The following is a 24,974-nucleotide window of genomic DNA, read 5'->3' as shown; positions in this document are numbered from 1 at the left end:
GATGGGTATAGGCAAGCCGATATTGAAGGAGAATTTTGCTCACTCCTTTCCTTTTTATCACTTTTCTCCCATTTCCTTGGGTCTTTTTCTTTTCTTTCTTCTTTATTTTGGTTTTCCAACTACGTTTTTTTCCTACCAAAATAGATTGAAATAGTCATTGCATTTTTTTTAAAAAATTTTTATTATTTGTTTTTGGGAATCGACAAGGACAGGGAGATGAAGAAGTACGAGTTTTCATGGGCAAGAGAAGAATACGGTGTTTTCTGTTTGGAATATGCGGTACGGTGCTACAAATTTGACCATTTAGTAGTGGCGTAGTGCTACACCACCACCATTTACGTATCTATTCGATCTATTCTTTGAGATCAAAGCTAGCTTGCAATTACTTCATTGAATCTCTTCCATTTTTAGTTTATATAAAACAAAACAAAATGTCAATTAATCTTCCCCGGCCTAATTTTACATTATTTAAGGAACACTTTTTATTTTAGTGTACAATCCTAGCCAAGCTAGTTGAGTTGTTTATTTGGTAATCATAAGACTTCAATTTTCAATAGGCCGATCAGCTATATATGAACAACTTAAATTGATTTACTTACTCCTAGCAAGGCGAGATTTACCCGTGCGTAACTAGAAACTAAAAATAAATTTCCCTCGTCATGAACGGTGCTCTTATTATTATCATAAGTTTCAGGCTTTGATATTATGATGCAGAACCATAATTTTGAAATAATGTTTATTTGTTGATGCAAAATATTCATGTATTAAATATATAAGGAAGGATTCAATGCCGGTCGGTATAGCTTTCCGTCGGTTGTGCGGTTAACTCAAAAAGACGCACCTTAAGAACACAAACCACGCACTTAAAGTTTTATAATGCCGTACCTTAAGTACACAAATTACACACCTTAAGCACACAAACCACGCACCTTAAGTTGTTTTAACAACTGACTCACCTTAAGCATAAAAATCACGTACCTTAAGAAAGAAAACCACGCACACACTTAAAGCTTTAGGTTGACGGACCTTAAGCACACAAAACATGTACCACCTTAAGAAGAAAAACCATGCACCTAAGCAACCGCACAACCATACCTGAAAAGGCTAACTGCACAGAAACACACACACACACACACACACACACACATACATATATATATATATATATATATATATATATATATATATATATATATATATATATATATATATATATATATATTCAAAATAATTCTTAATTATAGATCTACATTATATTATAGAGATTATGTTTTCATTTTCTTCTTCCAAAAGGCTGAACCCCACCCCTAAGTATGTTTTCATTTTCTTGATTTGTTATAATGTATTTTAAAAGAATACGTTTATATTCAATCATGGCAAATTATAGATATGTTTATTTTCATAAAATTTATAGTTTTATTTTAAAGTTATAATATTTTGTTGGATGTATAATTTTTAATGCATAATACAATTTTTGTATTATTTTGAGGAATTGAACATGATGATCATTCACTTTTATTATTTGTTTTGATTAAGATTTTCAAGAAATTATTAATTCATGACTTGGTTGCTATTCACTTTTACTACGGACCCATTAATCCCCTGATGGATCTCCACGGATCCATAAATTCCCATACACTATGCTTACTTCTTGGTAGGTCACTCATTTTGTAAATTAAACACGATTAACAACGAAGTTTTTTTATTATCTAAAATTGTCATATCCTTGATAAAACCAAGTCATATATACCTACCTATGTCATGAGTGTTTTTTTATTCCATTGGTGATGAGGAGGGAGATTGAGAGGGTGGTGAACAGGTATTGGTGGGGTGTGAGGGAGATATGAGTAGTGGGATTAGGTGGACACTGTGGGAGGAACTTTGTAAACCTAAAAGGCATGGGGAGGAATGAAATTTAAGAGGATTTGAGAGTTTAATTTAGCAATGTTGGGGAAACAAGTTTGGAGGATTATACAACAATAAAATTCTTTGATGTCAAAGGTCACAAGGCTAAGTATTTTCCTAGATCAACATATTTTGAAGCAGCTTTGGGGAATCTTTCATTTGTTTGGCGCAACATACTTTAAGTCCAAAACATCCTAAGAAGCAGTTGCAGATGGAGAGTAGGAGATGACTCAACAATCATGCTTCCAAACACTATGGAGTTGTTTACTAAAGTGGAGAAATTGAAGATTTTTCAAAAAAGCAGAAAATTGGAGAGGTAGAAAAATGAAAAATAGAAAACTTGTTTACTAAATTTACTCCTCCAAATTCTTATTTAATTTTCATAAGAAATTTGGAGAAACCAAAAATCAATTTCTCCAAATGGAGAAATGAAAACACACGAGTGAACAGTGTTTGAACCCTGCTGGCTATTCTTCTTCTGATTTTCAAGTTTTGACACTTCTTCTCCAGATTTTCTTCCTGCATATTGACACTACAATTTTCAAGGAAGACAAAGACGCTCTCAATTGCAGCAATGCCAACTTCTTCGATTTTCTTTAGATTTTCAAGGAAGACAAAGACGATGTCAATTACAGCAAAGCCAACTTCTTCTTCACACTTTGACGCATCTTCTTCAGATTATTATTATTATTATTATTATTATTATTATTATTATTATTATTATTATTATTATTATTATTATTATTATTATTATTATTATTATTATTATATATTATTATTATTATTATTATTATTATTATTATTTATTTATTTATTTATTTATTATTATTATCTTTTTCCCTTTTTCATCCTCCTTATGCACACAAATTTGTTGTTGTTGTTGTTATTATTATTATTATTATTATTATTATTATTATATTATTATTATTATTATATATTATATATTTGTTGCAGAAATGTACAAATACTATATAGGATGATTGTATTTAATAAAATCAGAAAAATGAAAAACTTGAAGAATGGATAAATGAAAAACTGGAGGAATAGAGAAATGGAAAACTTGAGTAATGGAGAAGGAAAACTGGAGAAATGGAGAAATGGAAAAACAGAGAAATTAAGTAAACGACCCCAACATTCCCCTACGTTGTAACGCCGATGTATGATCATTTGCGGGATGTCATTGTGGATTCTTTGTTAAATAATATTCAACATACACGGGGGGATTCTTTGACTATGTGCATGTTGAGTTTGATTGTCTGCAAGTAATTATAGGAATTCAAAGTTGCTCGTTGGTCTCCTCTTCTGACTTAATTATTAATGACATTAGGGAACTAACTAGGAAATTTACAAATCTCTATCTTTTGTTTGTTAAACGATCGATGAATAGGGTTGTCCATGTGTTAGCCACGAAAGTCCAATTAAAGTCAAATTGTCCGGCTTGCTTTTCCTTTCTGTTTCCTTTAATTGTTCATGTTTTACTGTTTGCTATGAAGTTAGCTTTCTTTCAAAAAAAAAAAAAAAACAAAAAAAAACAAAAAAAAAACGAGTTGTATTTCCATATCATCAAATTTACAATTCCTTCATTATTTTCAATGCATCCTTACAATTCTAGCTCACTTTCAAAAGTAGGCTCTATTATAACTTCTGTACTTGTTTGCAAGCTTGCAAGACATGTGTAAATGTGTAATTACAAACAATTTTTAAGGGAGAAAAAAAAAACTGACCACATAGATTTGCATGTGCCCCATTTCAGGAATGGAGGCAGTTTAAAGGTAAAAATTATATGGTGATGTGAAAGAGTTGAACACACAAAATAAAGAGATTAGAGGAAAAGGGAGGGAGATGACCTAAGAAAACAAAGAAATAATCAGCTATCAAACTCCATGAAAGCAACACCTCAAAGCAAATGAAAATTGAAAACCGTGTCGTTTCTTCTTTCATTAAACTTCAATTTTAGCAAAGTTTTAGAGTTAATTTTTGAAATGGTTCTTTAATTATAACGAAATTATTGATTTAGTCCTTAATAATTATTTTTGCCTAATTAAGTCATCAACTATAAAAATTCTACTCAATTTGGTCTTCCGTTTGGTCAGTCGTCAAATGTCCATCTAATTCAAGGGTAGTGATGGAATTTCACTACTTGGGTTTCCGGCTTTCCGCTCACAAACTGATCGATGGTCCAGCTGTTCATCGGCACGTCGGAGGCAAGGATGGGGATGCTGGAAGTCCAAGCTACGCCGGCTCCTTATTTCTCCTTGAAACTTTTCTCCTGGGCGGTGCATTTAAAAACTGAGATATCAAATGATGTTAGTGTTGTTGACTGTTGAGAGGAGATGAATGTTACATTATGCAAAGACAAGTTGTTGAGGGAGAAGGAAACAAGTAAAGGGTGTAGTGTAGTAGTAGGATCGATTGAAGAAGATAGTTCTGATCTGAGGATGATAAGGATGGAAGCTTCAGTGATATTGATACTGGGCTCACAGGAAATTCGATTTGGGAGGACAGAAAGAGAGTTACACATTACTGGATTTGAGTTACTGAATAAAGAACATGGTGATGGGTTACATTTGAAGGATCATTATATTGTTTGCCCATTATAAATCAGTAGGTTCTTGTGTGATTCTAAACTGGCGAATATTTTAGTTATCCTACTTATCTTGGTTCACCTGCAAAACATGAGGATGATGATGATGAAGATCGAAGAAATTTTAGATTTAGGGTCGGATTAAGTCGGAAGTTGAGATGGGGGAGAAGGCAGTTGTGGGACGAGGGAGATTTGTTATGCTACATGGGAGCGAGATGGAAACTTGGGTAGCATTGTGAAATTCCATCACTACCTCAAATTAGACATATATTTGACGGCTAATTAAACAGATGACTAAATTGGATAAAATTTTTAAAGTTGAGTACTTAATTGAAAAAAAAATACCCGTAAAGACCAAATTGATACATTTGCTATAGTCAGTAGACCATTTCGATAATTAACTCAAAATTTTATGTTTAGTTAGTTGTTCCTCGTCTCTCCGAATAAATAAGCATGAATGGTAGAACATATACCCTTGTACTCTTGTATATGTATGAAAATGATTTAAAGAAACAAGTTTTTTTTTTTTTTTTTGACAAAGATGAACAAACTGAATTCACATTAGATTAGGAAAGAGAGTACAATGAAGAGTCCTATAGGGAAGCTACCACAAATATCTCCTATACAATAGACAAGCCTAGTCAGATGAATAATAACCACATAGAATAAACCATATGCTATAACATAAATATTATTATTGCTAACACTCCCCCTCAAGCACAAGGTTGGAGAGCAACAACATTGAGCTTGTCTCGTAGAGCCTGAAAACGTGGTGCTGGTAGAGGTTTGGTGAAGATGTCTACCAGCTGATCCTTGGTAGAGACGAAACTGACAATGAAATCCCCAGATGCCACTTTGTCTCGAACGAAGTGATAATCAATTTCAACATGTTTAGTGCGCGCGTGGAAGACGGGATTGGCTGCTAGGTAGGTAGCCCCTAAATTATCACACCATAGCGTGGCAGGAGAACTGGAGTATAACCCTAACTCACGCAGTAAAGAAATAATCCACGTAACCTCTGCTGAAACATCCGCCAACCCTTTGTACTCGGCTTCGGTGGATGACCTGGCGACTGTACGCTGCTTGCGAGAAACCCATGACACAAGATTATCCCCGAGAAACACTGCATATCCACTAGTGGACTTACGATCTACCGGACAACCGGCCCAGTCCGAATCCGTATATGCACATAGATCAGATGCTGACGACACAGACAAAAGAAGCCCGTAGTCTTGAGTCCCTTTTATATACCTCAGAACACGCTTAAGTAATGCCCAGTGGTCATCCGTCGGAGAGTGCATGAACTGGCACAGTCTATTAACCGAGTAGGAGAGATCGGGCCGTATGATGGTGAGATATTGAAGAGCCCCTACAATGCGACGATATTGCGTCGGATTTTCAAACGGAGTCGATGAGGGAGACGCGGGCTGAGTAACCGAAGCTGGGGTGGCCAGAGCTTTACAATTTGTCATACCTGACCTAGTGAGGATATCCTTCATATAGCGGCGCTGCGACAGAACAAGACCGTCACCCGAGGGCACTGTTTCAATCCCTAAAAAGAAGTTGGGTGTACCCAGGTCCCTGATTTTAAACGCTGTGGATAGCTGATGCAGTAGTGTGTCAATCAAAGCCGAGTCGTTGCCCATCATGATTATGTCATCGACATAGACTAACAAGTATACCCGTGATTTCCCAGTCGTATAGTAGAAGAGAGAGACATCGGTTTTGGATGCCAAAAAACCTGTTGAAGTCAAAAACTCATGTAACCTGTTAAACCACGCCCGAGGTGCCTGTTTGAGTCCGTATAGAGAACGCTGCAGATGACAGACATGTCCCTGATGAGCGGGGTCTTCGTAACCGGGAGGTTGCTTCATGTAGACAGTTTCAGCTAGGCGTCCATTTAAGAATGCGTTGTGAACATCTAGCTGACGGAGCACCCAATTGCGGGATACTGCAAGAGAAAGGAGAACGCGTACTGTTGTGGGTTTGACCACGGGGCTAAAGGTGTCAAAAAAATCTTCTCCGGCTACCTGATTGAACCCTTTTGCTACTAAACGGGCTTTATACCGTTCAACTGTACCATCGGCTTTGCGCTTGGTGCGGAACACCCACTTGCATCCGATAACATTCATACTCGGGGTTGCGGGAATTAATTTCCACGTATTGTTGTGCATAAGTGCATTGAACTCCTGATCCATGGCATCCCGCCACTGCGGATGGCCCACAGCCTGAGAATAGCAAGTGGGGTCCACAGTAATGGTCAGGGCATGAAATAGCTCGTCCGTGCCCCGAGTTTTGCGCCTGGTGCGCATGACATGATCCTCAACTGGGGGTTGAGGACGTTTAGACCGTCCCGGAGGTCGACCTCGTCGGGGAGCAGTCTGAGGCGGCCCTTCTATAGCCATAGGCACCGGTTGTTGCGCAATGGGTGGTTCATCAAGAACCGGGGCAAGCACGGGATTGACCAACACGGGTCCAACACCCCAAGGTGCGGGAGTGGAGTCCGGACTGGTATTGACCTGCAAAGACGTCTGCAAAGCAAATGGGAAGATTGATTCATCAAAACGCACATGACGGCAGATAAATATCTTCCCTGTGGTTAAGTCCATACAACGGTATCCCCTAAAAGAAACTGGGCAACCTAAGAAGACACAGGGTGCAGAGCGATACTCAATCTTGTGCCGATTATATGGCCTAAGATAAGGGTAGCACTTGCACCCGAACACCCGGAAGAAAGTGTATGGCGGAGAAGTTTTATGTAGACGGAAGTGTGGAGTTTCATAAGATATAGCTGATGAAGGCAAGCAATTAATTAATTGTGTTGCTGTTTCAAAAGCGTAATCCCAGTATTTTAACGGAGCTGAGCTTCCGGCTAATAAGGCCAAGCCGGTTTCGACAATGTGTTGATAACGGCGTTCAACGCGGCCGTTTTGCTCGTGAGTATAGGCACACGATTGTCTGTGTGTGATGCCTAAAGACTCAAACGTTTTGTGGAGGCGGCGATACTCACCCCCTAAATCAGACTGAATGGCTTTGATAGAACGGGAAAACCGCCGTTCTACCATCGCCCGAAACAATTCAAATACTTTATATATATCTGATTTTAGCCGTAAGGGATAAAACCAGGAAAAACGTGTACAGTCATCTACGAACAAAACAAAATATCGGTAGCCTGAATCTGAAATAACCGGGGAAGGCCCCCAGATGTCTGTATACAATAAATCTAAAATATTCAAACTTGACGAACTAACTCTATCTAAAGGAAATCGAGCTGATTTGCCAAGTTGACACGCGGTACAGACTCCTGACGCATGGGCTTTATTTGACGTGACCGGACAGTTTTTCAAGACTCGTTGCAGGGCTTGTTTATGAGGGTGACCCAATCGTTGATGCCAGACAGAGGGTGTAGCTTTTGCCGATAGAAATGCAAAATGCGCCCGAGGCACCAACAATTTGTATAGACCGCCTACCGCGGAGCCTTTAAGAAGCGTTTCCCGTGTAGTGCAATCCTTCACAAAAAAAGAGTCTTTATGAAACTCGAAAAAGACGTTGTTTTCGTTAGTGAAACGATAAACAGATAATAAGGGTAACGACAATTTGGGAACAAACAGTATATTAGACATATTTAATACTCTGGAATGGGATGGGATAATTGTACGGCCAACCCGGGAGATATTCAAACCTGCGCCATTGCCCACTTTCAGGACATCTCCGCCGGTGTATAGCTCGGATTGCCCAACCTGCTGCTCATCCGGCGACGCGTGGGTGGACGCTCCAGTGTCAGGGAACCAGGCGTCCGGTTGAGTGGCGTCCGCCGGCGAGCCTCCTGCGACGGCGACATTGGCATGCGGTGCAGGTTCCGTGTATCGTTTGTAGCAGTAGACGGCCGTATGACCGTGACTCTGGCAAATCTGACACCTAGGATTGCCACGGCCACGACCTCCGCCATTCTGCCGTCCACCGCCACGCCCTCGACCGCGCTGGTTCCCGGACTGCCTTCCGCCGTGCCCACTGGTCTGACCACCGCGACCAGCATACAGGGCCACCGGAGAGGAGCTATTTCCAGCATCCATCGCAGAGAGATCATCGCCTTGAATGAAGTCCTGCGCCTGCAAAAGATCACCGAGCTGGGATAGGGTCATCGACTTTCCAATCACGGTGAGTGCACTGGCTAACGCCCGAAACTCCGGCCGGAGTCCACGCAGCACGTAGAGAACCTGTTCGTCGAGGGTGAGATGGTGACCGGCGAGGGAGAGAGCTTCGACCAGCAACTTGGCTTTGCCGAGATACTCCGAGACCGTCATACTGCCTTGCCGGAGTGTCTGGAATTGCCCCAACAAATTGAGGCACCGAGCCCTCGTGGAAGATGCTAGCGATTCGTTGATTGCGAGCCAAACATCTCGGGAAGTCTCCCGACCAACCGCCAGAGGCATAACCTCATCTGAGAGCGATGAGATCAGAAGAGTTTGTCGACATGGTATGGTGGGAGAGGAAACACAGAATAGGATTCCTAGCCTAACGCTAACTGATACCAGATGAACAAACTGAATTCACATTAGATTAGGAAAGAGAGTACAATGAAGAGTCCTATAGGGAAGCTACCACAAATATCTCCTATACAATAGACAAGCCTAGTCAGATGAATAATAACCACATAGAATAAACCATATGCTATAACATAAATATTATTATTGCTAACAACAAATTTAAAGAAACAAGTTAGATACTTAGATGTATAGTACGGTTATTCTTAGGGATGGCAATGTGCTCCGTCCCCGTAGGGGATGGGGACGGCGACGGCGACGGGAAAAAATATCGGGGATCGGGGACGGGGACGGGGACGGGGACGGGGATACCCCTCCCCGCCCCGCCCCGCCCCGTCCCCGATAAAAAAAACACACACATATATATATATACACACACTGTGTTTTATTAGGTTATGGCCCTGTTTGGTAAAAAATTGGCCTATAGGCCAATTTTGCCTTATTTGACCACTATTAATTGTTTGATTTAGTTAAAATATCAATATAAATGTTTGGTTAATTAGCTTTTTGCAACTCCAAAAGGCTAAAATTAAAAAAGCTACTCCTAGCAACTTTTTCAATTAGCTTTTTGAGAAAAGAAATTATACCAAACAGCTATCAGCAAACAGCTAATTTACCAAACACTTTTCTACAATCAACTAATGTTATCAACTATTTATACCCTCTAATTAACACAATCAGCTAACAGCAAACAACTATCAGCTAACAGCCATTTTACCAAACAGGGCCTATATATATACACTGTATGTGTTTTATTAGCATTAGGAATTAGATTAGATTATTAGATTAGGTATTAGATTTTTTTTCAAACAGATTAGATATTAGATATTAGGATTAGGGATTAGATTTTATTTTATTTTTTGAGAGGAATTAGATGATTAGTTTTATTAGATTTTAAAATTAAAACACCAAAGGTCAAGAAGTCAGTAAGTTACTGTTTATTATTAAAAATAGTTCAATGTTAATCGTTGAAGAATTATAATTTTTAAAATAAGCTTATTATGATTTATGGATTTCAATTTTTTTCTTTTTTATTTTTAAAAATTGTACTAGTTTTACGTTTTGACTATGGGTTGAACGGGAATGGGGATTCCCCGTCTCCGCGAAATTCCCCGCGGGGACGGGGACGGGAAATTTTTTTAATTTCCCGTCGGAGATGGGGACGGGGACGGGGATGGGGTCGGGGAAGCTGGGACGGGGACGGAGATGGGGAATTTTTTTAATTCCCCGCCGGAGATGGGAACGGGTACAGGGATGGGGTCGGGGAAGCTGGGACGGGGACGAGGAGTATACTCCCCGCCCCCGCACCGCCCCGTTGCCATCCCTAGTTATTCTTTACAAAAATTAAAGCAGTTTAGTTGGAAAGAACATTAGTTGGGGTAATTATAGTCATGTTAGTTGAATAGTCAACTTGATAACTACTGTGGGATTAATATATTGACTTTTTTTTTTTTTTTTTAAGCCAGTTTTAACCTAAGGCGTGTTTTAAAAACAAATTACTAAATAAGATTTTTACAAAATACTTGTTTAGAACTAATTATTCTCTTTAATATTTTGAGATTCTCAATAAAGGATATCATTGTTACAAAACCTTTTAAATGCGGACATTATTATTATTATTTAATACCATTTATTAGCCATTATTGTATTGCTTTATAACTGTCATTCTTTTGTATTATATAAATTTTGTTCTTCATAACAAGATGTTGAGGTTTTTGAGTCTTCATCTTGTTTATACTTTGTTTTAGAGTTTATTAACAAAATGGTCCCCCGACTATTGTGAAATTATCAATTTGATCATCAATAATTTTTCGTTCCTAATTAAGTCCCTCGATTTTGAAAATGTTAACCATTTTGGTCCTTTGTTAAGTCAAGTGTTAAAATTCTATTAAATTAAAAGACATTGATGGAATTTCACTCGCTGACCGAGCAGCCCGGATTGCCCACGCCCTTTGTTTACAGATAAGGGGGAAAATCCCCAATTTTGTGAAAACATAGCGACCTCCCTAATCTCCTTCAGACAAAAAAAAAAAAAGTGAAGGAGAGAAGATTCCGATCGACCTCCATTTTCTAGGAAAAACATAGCACAAAACAGGCGAAGGAAAAGCTTAGGGCACAAAACAGGCGAAAAATTAAGGTGGAGAGAAGATTCCGATCGACCTCTCCTTCAGCCATGTAAACGCCTCCGCCACCACCGGCGGAACCCCATCTCCGCCTCTGTCACTTCTTCTCAATCATCCTTTATACCTTGCTCAAGTTCTACTCAAATATCGGAATAGGAAAAGGATGGCCAAAATCTCCATGTTCAATTTGAGAATACCCATCTGCAGATCATCTTTCTCAGCAGATCCTTAGCTTCTGGCGAAACTGACCTTCTCATTGTACTCTTGGCGCATCAACACTTCCGGCGCCGCGTAGTACGGCATCCCGACCACCACCGACATCCAGCCGCCGTCTTACCCTCTGAACCACTCCACTGACCCGAAGTCGGCGAGTTTGATGTTCCCCTGCGCGTCGAACATCACATTGTCGGGCTTCACGTCTCGGTGGGCCACTATTTATGTTCGTTTGTTAAGGTAAACGAACCATTAACAAACAAAAATTAGAGCCCGGTTAATAAATGAACAGAGCTTGAACAATTGTATGCTCGTTTGATGAGAGACCGTGAACAAGCTCGTTTGTGTTCGTTTAATAATGTTCGTGAACAAGCTCGTTTAGTGTTCGTTTAATAATGTTCGGGAACATGAACGTAGATTATTTCTTGTTCACGGACGAATTGTAATCATGAACATGTGCAGGTGTTTGGTTATTAAAGGGTCACGAACATGCTCATGAACGTAAACCAACATGTTTGTGAACTTGTTTGTTAACAAACATGTTTGTTAACGTTAACGAACACGTTCGCGAACATGTTTGCGAACGTTGACAAACACGTTCGCAAACGTGTTTGTTAACGTAAATGAACACGTTCGTGAACGTGTTCGCGAACATTAACAAACACTAATGAACGCTTAACAAACGAACACGAACATAATTTTCAAAAAACCTTAACAAACGAACACAAACACGAGCACCCCTAAATTCTCAACAAACGAACATGAACAACCTTCGTTCATTTATGTTCGGTTCGTTAACAGCCCTATGCGCGATGGCAGAAGCTGATCACGGACATTAGCTGTCGAAAAACTGCGGCGGCTACGGGCTCTTAAAGCGGCCACTGCGATACCCTCTCGTAGAGGTCGCCGACGTCGCAGAGCTCAGTGACCTTGAAGAAGTTTGGAGAATTTTTGGCATTATGTTTTGTCAAGCTATTTTGCTCAGTAGTTGAAATTTGAGGTTTGGGTTTAGGGTGTTGAAGAAGTTTGGGTTTAGGTTTAGGGTGTTGAAATTTCAGGCCATGGAGGAGGGGGTTTGTTGCTTCTGTCAGGGAGATCTTCGTACTCGTACACTTTGAGCAGCTGGAGGATGTTGGCGGTGTCGGTGTCGGTGAAGAGCTGGAGTCATGTGAAATTCCATCAATACCCTCTAATTTAACAGACTTCTAACACCCGACCTAATGGAAGACCAAAATGGTTAACATTTTTAAAGTCGAGGGACTTAATTGGACACGAAAAATTATCGATGACTAAATTGGTAATTTTACAATAGTCGAGGGACCATTTTGGTAATAAACACCTTTGCTTTACTATATGCTCATTATATTGTATTATTTATGGACTACAACGGTTAGGGAGCTAAACGGGCCAGCAGGCATCTCGGTATACAACAATCATCAATCGTTATATCCTACACCACGGCGCACATAGCACTGTGCGCCGCGCGCCTCCCAAAACGACGTCGTTTTGGGGTAGTGTTGGCAGGCGCGGTAGGAAGTTGCTGAGATTATGTGTATTTGTTCACAACGTTATGTGTATTGGTTCATACAGTTATGTGTATTTTTTATACAATTATGTACATCCGAATCAGAAAATTTGTGTGTATTATGTTAAGAGTTGATGTGTATTATGTTAAAAGTTTATGTTTATTATGTATTATGTTAGATTATGTGTATTATCTTTTAAAAATAGTATGTATATTTTGTTATATAATTATGTACATTCATGTATAACATTATGTGTATTCTAGTATAACATTATGTACATTCTTGAACAACGGCTTTTTTTTTAAAGAAAAAACTACTGCCATCCACTGGGGCGGGAAATTTCAAAAAAAAAAATAATTAAAACGACGTCGTTTTGCATCTGGGCGCATAGTGCAACGCGCGCCGTTGTGTAGGATATAAATTGCTCAACAATCATGTCTCATAAATTGAATGATGTTTACACCACACAAATACCCTTTTGATTTGAAATTGGAAAAAAGTAATTATGCAACTTTAATATATTTCATAATAGGACAAAATACGCACTTAATTATCTTTTTAGACCTATTTAACAGCCTTTCCAAAGTTCGTGCGTGTATTCTAAAACATGTATGGAGCTTTTCATTTTCCTTATTCATTTTTTCACAAACATTCAAGATTATAGTCCCCATTTGACAACAAGAAAATTATATAAATTTAACAATATTTTTAAATTTTTAAAATATGAACATATTTGAAACCCAACTTTTTTCTTATAAAAATTAATTACAAATGTTATTGAAAGTGATAATGGTATTATTATTATTTTTTTTTTTGGAAAACTGATAATGTTATTTAATGTAACGGTGATAGTAGTTGGGAATTAAGTAGGTTATGGTATATATAGAATGGTAGCGATGGGGATGAAAATATAGTAGACAATTTGGTAATGATATAATTATGGTAGGTAGGTAATAAGTATGGAATATTTTATGTATTTTATTTTAGATTTGGAAATTCTGGAATTCTTAAAAAAAATTTCCATAACTTCCTTCCTTGAGTTGAAAAATAAATATTTTATTTTGGAAAGCATGCATTGATTTGGATGGATTAAAAACATGTTTTTCATTTTAGAAAATGGAAAAATTATGAATTGAATGGGATGCCTAATAGACTACGATAAAGATTGGATGTATATAATATTACAGCTCATCATAATTCAATGTATTAATATGGTAGACGCTCGTGCGTGGTAGACGTGTTGTAAACTTTAAGGTTGACATGCATTGTATATATTGTTATATATCAACCAAAAAAAATTCTCTCAATCTAAATAAGCTCGCTCTTATTTGTCTTCTCCATGGAATTATTAGCTATTTTGACCGGAGTAATAGCTTTTGTTTTTGTGTTCATTTTAAAGCACTTGTTTATGAAAACAAATGAGGGAGGCGCAGACAATATTCCTGGCGGCAGCATGGGATGGCCAATTCTTGGAGAGACCATTGGCTATCTCAAGCCTCATAAATCCAACTCCATAGGCACCTTCTTGGAACAACATTGCCGGAGGTGAGTTTAACTTACTGATTCAATACACAGATTTTTGGGTAAGAGATCGATGTTAGTAGTATGAGATTATGTCTAAATTAAAGTGGACAAATCCCTTGTGCACACCAGCCATTGAGTTACCGTAATTTACCTCCGCTTTGTCGGGTTAGAGATTTAATCTTTTGGGGCAAAAACCCCCCACAACCCTTTGAGTGTAGGTAAATCCCGCAACCCTTTTGAGTTGAAACTTTGTTGTTTGGATGACGAGAGAAACCCCACAGTCCTTTTGGGGTAGGTAATTAAATCTCGCATCCTAACCCTAATTGGTAAAGAACCATAAGAAAGTAAATCAGTCTAGCTTAGCTAGTAAACCAATCATAGCCGACCCCCTCAAACCAAGGGAGCAAATAAGGATTCAAACTCATGACCTTATGATTATGGATCGATTATTATTATTATTATTATTATTCTTTGTGGTGCAGATATGGGAGGGTGTTCAAGTCCAATGTATTTGGGTCCCCCACAATAATTTCATGCGAACTTGAGTTGAACACCTTCGTCCTACAAAACGAAGGTAGGCTGTTCCAAAGTAGCTATCCTAAACCGGTGAAGAACATCGTGGGACACCGGTCGTTGATGATCGTCCACGGAGAGCTACACAAGAAGCTGCGAAGCGTGGAAGTCGACTTCATAAATTCATTCAAATCCAGCCGCCGTTTCATCGGCGATATCCAGAAGCTCTCCTCCTCGCTCATGGAATCCTGGAAAGGAAAGCAACAAATTCACTTGTTTCAAGAAGCCAAAGCTTTCTCCTTCAACGTGATGTTGAAATGTCTATTTGATATGGCGCCTGGACACCCGCTTGCCCTTAAACTCTTCCAAGACTTCCTTACCTTCATGGAAGGGTTTGTTTCTCTTCCGCTTAATCTTCCCGGAACCACCTTTGCCAAGGCCATGAAGGTATCTATCTATCTATCTACAAATTAAACTCTCCAAATATAATAGATAATTTTGAGATCAGACGGGGATTAGTCGAGTGGATTCAGACTAGGAGCGTAAACAAGCCGAGCCGAGCTCAATAAGGCTCGAACTCTAGCTCGATAAATAATAGGTAAACTTGAACTCAAACCGGCTTGAGTTTGAAGTTGACCGAGTGGTTCGCGATCTGCTCGGTTATATATTTGAGCCTCGGGCCTAAAACATTTGAGCTCAAACTCGACTCGATTACGAAATCAGTCAGTTCGAGTTCAGCTCGAGCTTAAAATTGACCGAGTTCGAGCCGAACTTTGACCTGTTCGACTTATTTACACCCCTAACCCGGACCGTCTTACGGATATCTAATAGACTAATACAATACATCATTAATTATGTTATTGAAACCCTCGTGGAATACGTTATTGCAGGCTCGCAGAAGGGTAGCGTCGACGTTCAAAGATATACTAAATGAAAGGGGAAAGAGAAAGAGTGAAGAGTGGGGCAATAATGGGGATAGAATTAGAAGCGGTTGTTTCGCGGACGAGATTGTGGGGAATGATTGTTTGAAGGAGGAGGAAAAAGTAAGCGTTCTGTTTGACCTTCTCCTCGCAGGTTATGAAACCACTTCTGGGCTTATAGCCCTCTCCGCATATTTTCTTGCTCGGACGCCCCTTGCCCTTCAACAACTAAAGGTAATTAAGATACTATACACTTTTTGTCCGCATATACTTAACTTACTGGTTCAGTAAGTAGTATTTGAGTGAAGATATCAAAGTTCGAATCTCAACAATGGTACTGTGTGGGGATTATGTCTAAAGTGGACAGATCATTTGTGCACACTGGCATTTGACCATGTCTATCGAGCCAATGATTTGTCGAACCGGAGTTTGAAATCGAGGCCCTTAGAGTTGTGAATTCAACATTTTGAAAGAAGATAGTATACACTTTTTGGTGGAAAAACGCATGTTTTGAGTTTGGCAACATTTTTATTTTATATAAATAATAATCAGGAAGAACACCAAGCACTGAGGAGGAGGAAAAATGGGGAAGCATTGACTTGGGAAGACTACAAGCAAATGCAGTTCACACCTATGGTAATTATTATTATCATTTAGTATTACCAAATTAAAATCGATAGTGCTAAAGATAGATACGTTATTACAGGTAATAAATGAAAGTCTTCGTTGTGGAAATCTGGTTAAATTTGTCCACAGGGAGGCTATCAAGGATGTGGAATTCAAAGGTAATTCAAATTAAAGGAGTTTAATTATATTATTTATTATTTATAGGTGTGGTTTGAAGCATGCATATATGTAATTGCAGGATATCGAATTCCAGCAGGTTGGAAAGTTCTTCCCATCTTATCGGCAGTAAACCTTGATCCTTCACTTCATAAAAACCCCCACCAATTTAATCCATGGAGATGGAATGTATGTCATCTTAATCCCTTTTTTACCTTCCTCCAATCTCAATTCATTTTTAATAATTTACTTCTAAATTAATACTTCATGTTATAGAATGAACTGACTAACCGGATCCAAAATATACAATTTACATACTGAATATTCGCAATTTACATACTAAATATTCACAATTTGAATTGTGAACAACATTTAGTATGTAAATTGTAAACATTAAGTATGTAAAATTGTGTATTTTGAACGCAGGTCCACAAAATAATTTGCCAATATGTGTTACCCCAATAATATTATAAATGCAGGATCCTGGAGTAAGCAAGAATGTGCTCCCATTTGGTGGAGGAATTCGGATTTGTCCCGGTGCAGAAATCGGTAAATTGGAAGTATCAATCCTCCTACACTATCTTGTTCAAAGCTTCAGGTAATAAATTACTTTGAATTAATTCAAAAAGTTTAAATATTTTGAATTATAATGACAATTAAAAATTATGGGTTTTTTTTTTTACATTTACTTTTGGACAATTTGTGTCAATTATTCTTAATATTGTGTATCAATTATAAGTTGACTTCACTATAAATTATTTATTTCTATCCATTTTAAAGTTAAATCATGATTACAAACATATATGATATACCATTCATTTTTGTATAACTAGTTATTAATGATAAATCAATTGAAATTACACATTTATCATTATTTTATGATCAACGCATCCCATTATGTGTGTCCTAAATCTTTTGCATGCTCTTATATCAAATTATATGATATGTTTTATGTTATTATATATTTTATGTTCGACAAAATCAGCTAAAGTTTTTTGGTTTTTTTTTTTTTTTTGGAATACTATACTCAAAATCATTATAAATTAAAGATATTTCATTCATTTTGTTTAACTTTTGCCGTTATAAATCAATTAAATTTATTTATTTTTCATGTATAGATGGGAAACCAAGAAAGACGATCATCCATTTTCATATCCTTATTTGGCGTTTAAGAGAGGACTTGTGTTGGATATTGAGCATATACAATTGGAAGGCAATGGCAATTGAGAGCAATGAAGTACTATTGTTATCTTTAAAAAAATAAAATAAAATATGTCGACTGATAGATGGCACATGTAACTCATTTTTTACATGACTTGCTTGTTTTGGATTCTTCATCTGATAGTGTTTAATCTATTTTAACTAAAGAATGTATTGGAGTGACTTGATTACATATTTGTAGTTAAAAAAAATTTCGCCCAAATATTAAAAAACATGTGTTGTTATAACCTATGATTTGGTTATATATAAAAAGAATGCAATGACAATCTTAGTCGATATAAAATTATAAACTCATTGATACATCTATACTATATATAAAAACAAAATCCTTAAATTTTAACTTCCCGCCCAATTCCTAAAAAATCTCTCTTCATAATAAAATATATTGATTTCTACTTTCCCATTCGTACAATAATTATGCGTTAAAATTCTATTCTAATATTATAAAATAGTGTAATACAATCTATACTATATATAAAAACAAAATCCCTACAGGAGTCACATCAGCGCTGGTTTAAACGAGATTAGAAGAATACGACATAAAAAGACAGAAAAGCCCTTCTAATTCACGGTCAACAAACGGCTTCATTGACGGAGGATCAAAACTGTCCAACGACCAATAACAGTGTCTACTGAGTGGCAATTTTTATTATGGATAATGAAAAGTGTCAATGCCTCAATAAGTCTAGGACAAAAAATGGCATTAACTTCAGAATACAATACAAGAATATTTAATTATGGTTATATTATTATTGTGCCTCACGACCATTATATACTATCAGTACTTGAAAATAAACTAATAATAATAATAATAATAATAATAATAATAATAATAATAATATAATAATAATAATAATATAAGTGGTAATAATAATATCTAAAAGTAATTAAGTGTTAATAATAATAGTAAGAATATTAACGTAAGAGTTGTAACATAGAATAAATTGTAATAATTAATAACTATAGTCTAGGATTAAATTTGGAATTGTCAGGAAAGATAAACGACCTCGGGTGAAATTAACTCTTAAATAATTATATATCGATTTAAATATTCTTAATATATTACAACAATTCCATTCCGTGCATCGCACGGGTGAAAATACTAGTTATATATAAAAACAAAATCCTGAAATTTTAACTTCCCGCCCAATTCCTAAAAAATCTCTCCTCCTAATAAAATATATTGATTTCTACTTTCTCATTCGTACAATAATTCTGCGTTAAAATTCTATTCTCATATTATTATAAAATACTGTAATATAATCTATACTATATATAAAAACAAAATCCTGAAATTTTAACTTTCCGCCCAATTCCTAAAAAATCTCTCCTTCTAATAAAATATATTGATTTCTACTTTCCCATTCGTACAATAATTCTGCGTTAAAATTCTATTCTCATATTATTATAAAATACTGTAATACAATCTATACTATATATAAAAACAAAATCCTGAAATTTTAACTTCCCGCCCAATTCCTAAAAAATCTCTCCTCCTAATAACTTTTGACTTTTGACACTAAGTTGTAAAGTGTCAAAAGTTCGGCAAGGCATAACTTTTGACTCCGTTGTCCGTTTTAGACAAATGTTTTTTTGAAATCGCGTATTTTTTCGAGATCTATCCAACGCAAACTGCCGTAGGCGGTTTGACCCACCAATTTCTAAAAAAAAAATACTTTATTAAAGAGTTTCTAAGAAAAAACTATGAGAACCTTATGTTTTATTAATGAATTTTTAAAATTTTTAATTAAACATTTGTCCCGTGTATTATTTAATAATCTTTCTTTATAATTGGTCAAATTATTTAATTATGGTAAATTTGGGAATAATTAATGATGGTAATTGAAATCCTAGAAGAATATAGAATTGAACAATATTTAATTATTGTTATATTATTATTGTGACTCATAGAATACAAGAGTTAATGCCATTTTTGGTCCTAGACTTATTGAGGCATTGACACTTTTCATCCCCCATAATAAAAATTGTCACTTAGTAGCCACTGTTATTGATCGTTGGACAGTGTTGATCCTCCGTCAATGACGCCGTTTGTTGACCGTGAATTAGAAGGGCTTTTTTGTCTTTTTATGTTCTAATCCTTGTATTTCTCCATCCATTGGTCACTGCTACATCCATTTCTTCAAACTGAGGTTATCCGCTTCAGTCCTTTCTAACATTAAGAAACCATCTCCACCCAACTAACAATCACGAATTTTACATTTGACATCAATCTCAAGATAATAGAAACAAGTGCAATTGGAATAGAAAGGGTGTTAGTCCATGCCTGTGGAAATTTTGTCGAGCATACAACATAACTAGCAAAGTCAGGAATATCACCCAACCCCTCCCTTAACCTTTCTGCATGAACTATAATAGGTATGCCCCTACTCTTTGCCTCCTGCACTACAATCAAAGCAGTCTCATGCAGCCTTCCATCTAAGTAGACAATATTTACTACAAGCGCTGAAGACAATTTTGATTTGGGTATGTAGACCCTCAGATATCATGGGTGGATATCCTGAAGTGAAAATGCACGTGCGAGTTTTTTTTTTTTTTTTTTTTTTGGTTGTCAACAATGACATATGTGAATGGTGAGTTTCCTCCTTTGGACACCACCATAAAAGATGTATCAACACCATCCCTTTCAAGCTCATCAAGTATTCTTTCGCCATGCGAGTCATCAGCAACCTTAGATATGATCCTTGGATTAAGACCAAGACGAATTTTATCATCCGGGTTTTATCAAAGCATTGTCAGTGTTACCACCTCCTTGAACCTCAAAGCTGGTGCTCCGAATTTTATCATCCGGGTTGGGGAATGAAGCTACAGCAGCAAGGAAGTCAACACCGGCCATTCCAACACCTCAGACAATGCGATTTTTGGGGAGCGGCGGATTCCAAATTTTCAGCTTGAAACTTCAATGAATTTCAGGTAGAATAACAGAGTTTTTGAGGTTGTGCACCAAGTAGTTGTGGTCAGAGAGAGAGAGAGTGATGGGAAGGATATTTGTGGTCAATATGGAAGGGAGGACTTACAGGTGCAAATTCTACATCACGCCATCTACAAATACAACTGCTATTTACCATAGGAGGGTTCGCCGACCTGCTGCCCTCTCTACTTCGCCGGAACCAAAAACCACCGGTGAAGGCCCCAACCTCGCCGGATCTGTTGCTGCACCGCCAGATCTGCCTTACTGGTCCGTCGCCGGAAGGAGTTACTGCCTCGTATGCTCGCCGCCGTACCCACAACTCACCGGAGAAGAACCTCGCTGCTACTCACTACCGACGGTTACTACTTAGCCGCGAAGTCTCGCCTCACAGGAGTCACAACAGCGCTGGTCTAAACAAGATTAGAAGAATAAGACATAAAAAGACAGAAAAGCCCATCTAATTCACGGTCAACAAACGGCTTCATTGACGGAGGATCAAAACTGTCCAACGACCAATAACAGTGTCTACTAAGTGACAATTTTTATTATGGAGGATGGAAAGTGTCAATGCTTCAATAAGTCTAGGACCAAAAATGGCATTAACTCCGGAATACAATACAAAAATATTTAATTATGGTTATATTATTATTGTGCTGACCATTATATACTAATAGTACTTGAAAAGAAACTAATAATAATAATAATAATAATAATAATAATAATATAATAATAATAATAATATAAGTGGTAATAATAATATCTAAAAGTAATTAAGTGTTAATAATAATAGTAAGAATATTAACGTAAGAGTTGTAACATAGAATAAATCGTAATAATTAATAACTATAGTCTATGATTAAATTTGGAATTGTCAGGATTCAGAAAAAATAAACGACCTCTGGTGAAATTAACTCTTAAATAATTATATATCGATTTAAATATTCTTAATATATTACAACAATTCCATTCCGTGCATCGCACGGATAAAAATACTAGTTATTGAATAACAAGGAGTTTTTTCAATAATTTAAAATCTTATTTCCAAAATACGTGTAAACTTATTTCCCAAATAAATACGTTTAGCATTATTATTATTTCCTAAATAAAATAAAATCTTCTTCTTCTCTTTTCCATATTCGAACTTTAAAAAAAAATTAAAACAAAAAACACCCTGCCACAATTCTTTTCATTTTTTATGCCTTAGCTTTTATTTTATTTAAAAATAATATGCCTTTTATTGTATTCTTAGAAACAATATTAAAAACATTATTTTTTATTCAAACAATTTACAATATATTTGTAAAAACTTTATGTTCCAGGTTGGCATTGAAAAGGGTTGAATAGACTTATTAGGATTTTGAAAACTTTTTGTAAAATTAAGCTTTGGAAATTAACTTCCGCAAGTTAATCTTTCAACACTTCATAGAAAGTCTATATATATTGAAATCTCAAGTAATTAGTCAAGAAAGATTTTGATTAACGATAATTTCATAATGGTTTGAAGATGGTATAATTCAAATACCCCCACTCTTCTCTAGTCCTCCTATTCTCTAAAAGAGAATTCACTAGTAACTTTGTACTCCCACAAATTACATGTGAAAAAACAAAAAAAAAAAAAAAAAAAAAAAAAAAAAAAAAAAAAAAAAAAAAAAACCTATGCATTTATCACAAAGTCAACACAATATTTGCTAGGATTTCACAAAATCCAAAAGATTGTTACTCAGCCTTTATGCACCTAGTGCAGATTTCGACAAAAAAACTATCATCCCAAGGTTGATTTTCCTCCAACTACTGACTCTTTGAAAATTTTGATCAATCGTGAAGTTCTTGAGTGTCTCTCTCTCTCTCTCTCTCTCTCTCTCTCTCTCTCTATATATATATATATATATATATATATATATATATATATATATATATATATATATTTCATTCGAAGGAAACAAATTCGAACAACCAACCTATAAATAAAATAATCTACCTGAATTTGATAAGTGTAGACTTTGTCCAATCATTGTATGCAACATGTCCTTGAAGTTTGACCTTTATTCTTTCCAAAGCACCTTTACTTGTTTGGGTAATAATCCTCCTTAGATTATGTGCCAACTTCTACTTTTAGTAGTAATTAAGGATACCTCATATCTTGTTAGAACAAATAATGTCTTGGATGTCCGATCCTTAACGGGGTGTTTGGTTGGAGGGAAGAAATTAGGGGGGGAAGAAATTGTAATTCGGTGGGAATAAAATAGGAATTCAAATTACGTTGTTTGGTAGGGAGAAATAGAAATTTGGAGTTGAGAAGGAAAGAAATGGTATAAGGACTAAAATACTCTTGTGTAATAATAATAGTAATAACAACTAGGCTAGTAGTGTCATTTCATTTGTTTTCCCTTTCTCAAATTCATTGAATTGCAATTCATGGGGGTATATATGTAGTTTACTTGTAGTTCCGATCCTTTGATGCCATTTTGTCAAACACAAAATGGTAATCACTGAGTTGATCAATTGTCACAGGCAAGGTTGCAAAATACGTTAGGCGCCCCCTAGGCACCGATTTTTTTAATTTTTTTTTAATTTAAAAAAAAAAATTAAATTAAAAAAAAAATCAAAATTCACTAATAAAACATAATGTTCTCATAGTTTTTTCTTACAAACTATTTATTTAAGTGGTTGTTCAAAATATTGTTGAAACCATCTAAATACATAAAAAAAAAAAAAAACTAAAATTAAGAGCAAAAGAAGCATTTTTTGGAGAAATTGGTGGGGCAAACTCTGCAGCAGGTAGATCTCGAAAAAATACGCGATTTAAAAAAAATTATCCAAAACGGTCAACCGAGTCAAAAGTTATGCCTTCGCAAAGTTGTTAACAATAAATTCAAAAAAAAAAAAATCAACCGGTTCAGCCGCCTAGACTGCTTCGCCACCTGACCGCGGAGGAGGCCGATTTCGGCGTCCATTGCCGCGGCCGAGCGGCGCCTAGGCGCGATTTTTGCAACATTGGTCACAGGTTATTCAGTGGTCAATGAGGATATCACCGTGTGGTACTCAGAGAGTCAGAGCGGAAACCTTTGAATAGATAGAGATTCTGTTCATCCAAACTAATTGGTCGGTCGGCTTCTGCAAGAAGTCCAATTGAAACCTTGGCCATTGCCAAGATACTCACCCGCAGTGGAATAACCATGGAGCAAAGGCTGCAACCAACAACTATGGAGACTCAGATATCATGCCTGAAAAGAAAACACAAAGGCTACTTCAATAGTTTGCCATAGGGCTTGGCACATGGCATGTCCCATTACAACATACAAAACTTCATCAGACAGAGACAAGATGAGCATGGACAAAATAAAAGAATCATGATGTGTCAAAATTTTGGCCGCAGGATCGGCTACAAAGAAAACTCATCAAGAGCTTTAATAAATGAAGCTAGACACGGTAACATGCCATCAACGTTTCCACTAAGATTTCGACCGCAAAGAAAGGGAACAAGTTGAGTCTTCTAGAACAAATAGTTTGAGGAAATAAGTTTTATGGAGATAAAGTGCATGATGGTTGTTTGTAGGCTATTTATTAGGGTTGTGGTTAGATAGGTAATATCAGAGATGGTGTGAAAAGAGGAGGTAGTGTCACCAGTCGACGTTGGCAAGTTTTTTTTTTCTTGGTAGGGTTTGTAGCCACTGATTGTTTGGTCTACGGAATCATATAAGAACAATAGTACTGGGAATAATCTTATTATTGATAAATCCATTATATTTTACATACACGATGATATCTATTTATAAGGATACAAAGAGTCATAGTTAGGATAGGAATGGTACATGATATATTCTCAATAATACAAGGAGATGGAGAATGAATTCTAGTGTGCATATAATACAGAGTCATAATAATGGCAAGTGACACATCTATGTCAAGGTTGTGTCGATTGGCGGATAAGTGTATTAAAGTTGATTTTGAGATCTTTTAAGGACTTTTCGGCTCTAGGCTCCAAGAAATGTTCCAAAGACACATTTAATTTGGGGCTTCAACCACTCCTTGAATGACACATCTTTACATCTTAGGAAGAATTGGAATCAAGATTTCTTCACGACACTAATGAGCAATATTTAAGATGTTTGAATTCTGACTCTCCAGCTCTATAAATAGAGCCCATCCAGAAGTGATGGACAAAGTTGACTAATCTAAAAGTGTAGAG

The 24,974-nt window shown here is 36.6% G+C and overlaps 1 protein-coding gene across 1 annotated transcript; it reads left to right on the top strand.

Moving 5' to 3' along the window:
- Positions 1 to 14,194: 14,194 nt before the first annotated feature.
- On the top strand, positions 14,195 to 17,909 carry LOC109158109 (cytochrome P450 724B1-like). Its single transcript, XM_019305929.1, has 8 exons — positions 14,195 to 14,440; positions 14,902 to 15,379; positions 15,823 to 16,086; positions 16,405 to 16,488; positions 16,559 to 16,637; positions 16,718 to 16,824; positions 17,115 to 17,233; positions 17,754 to 17,909. Exons 1-8 carry the CDS (start codon positions 14,235 to 14,237, stop codon positions 17,860 to 17,862), a joined length of 1,446 nt encoding a protein of 481 aa, XP_019161474.1. The 5' UTR covers positions 14,195 to 14,234; the 3' UTR covers positions 17,863 to 17,909.
- The last annotated feature ends 7,065 nt before the right edge of the window (positions 17,910 to 24,974 follow it).

This window comes from Ipomoea nil, unplaced genomic scaffold (genome assembly GCF_001879475.1).
Source record: "Ipomoea nil cultivar Tokyo-kokei standard unplaced genomic scaffold, Asagao_1.1 scaffold2805, whole genome shotgun sequence".
Classification (NCBI taxonomy): domain Eukaryota; kingdom Viridiplantae; phylum Streptophyta; class Magnoliopsida; order Solanales; family Convolvulaceae; genus Ipomoea; species Ipomoea nil.
Note: the sequence above shows the minus strand (reverse complement) of the source record. Positions and strands in the feature narration are given on the sequence as shown.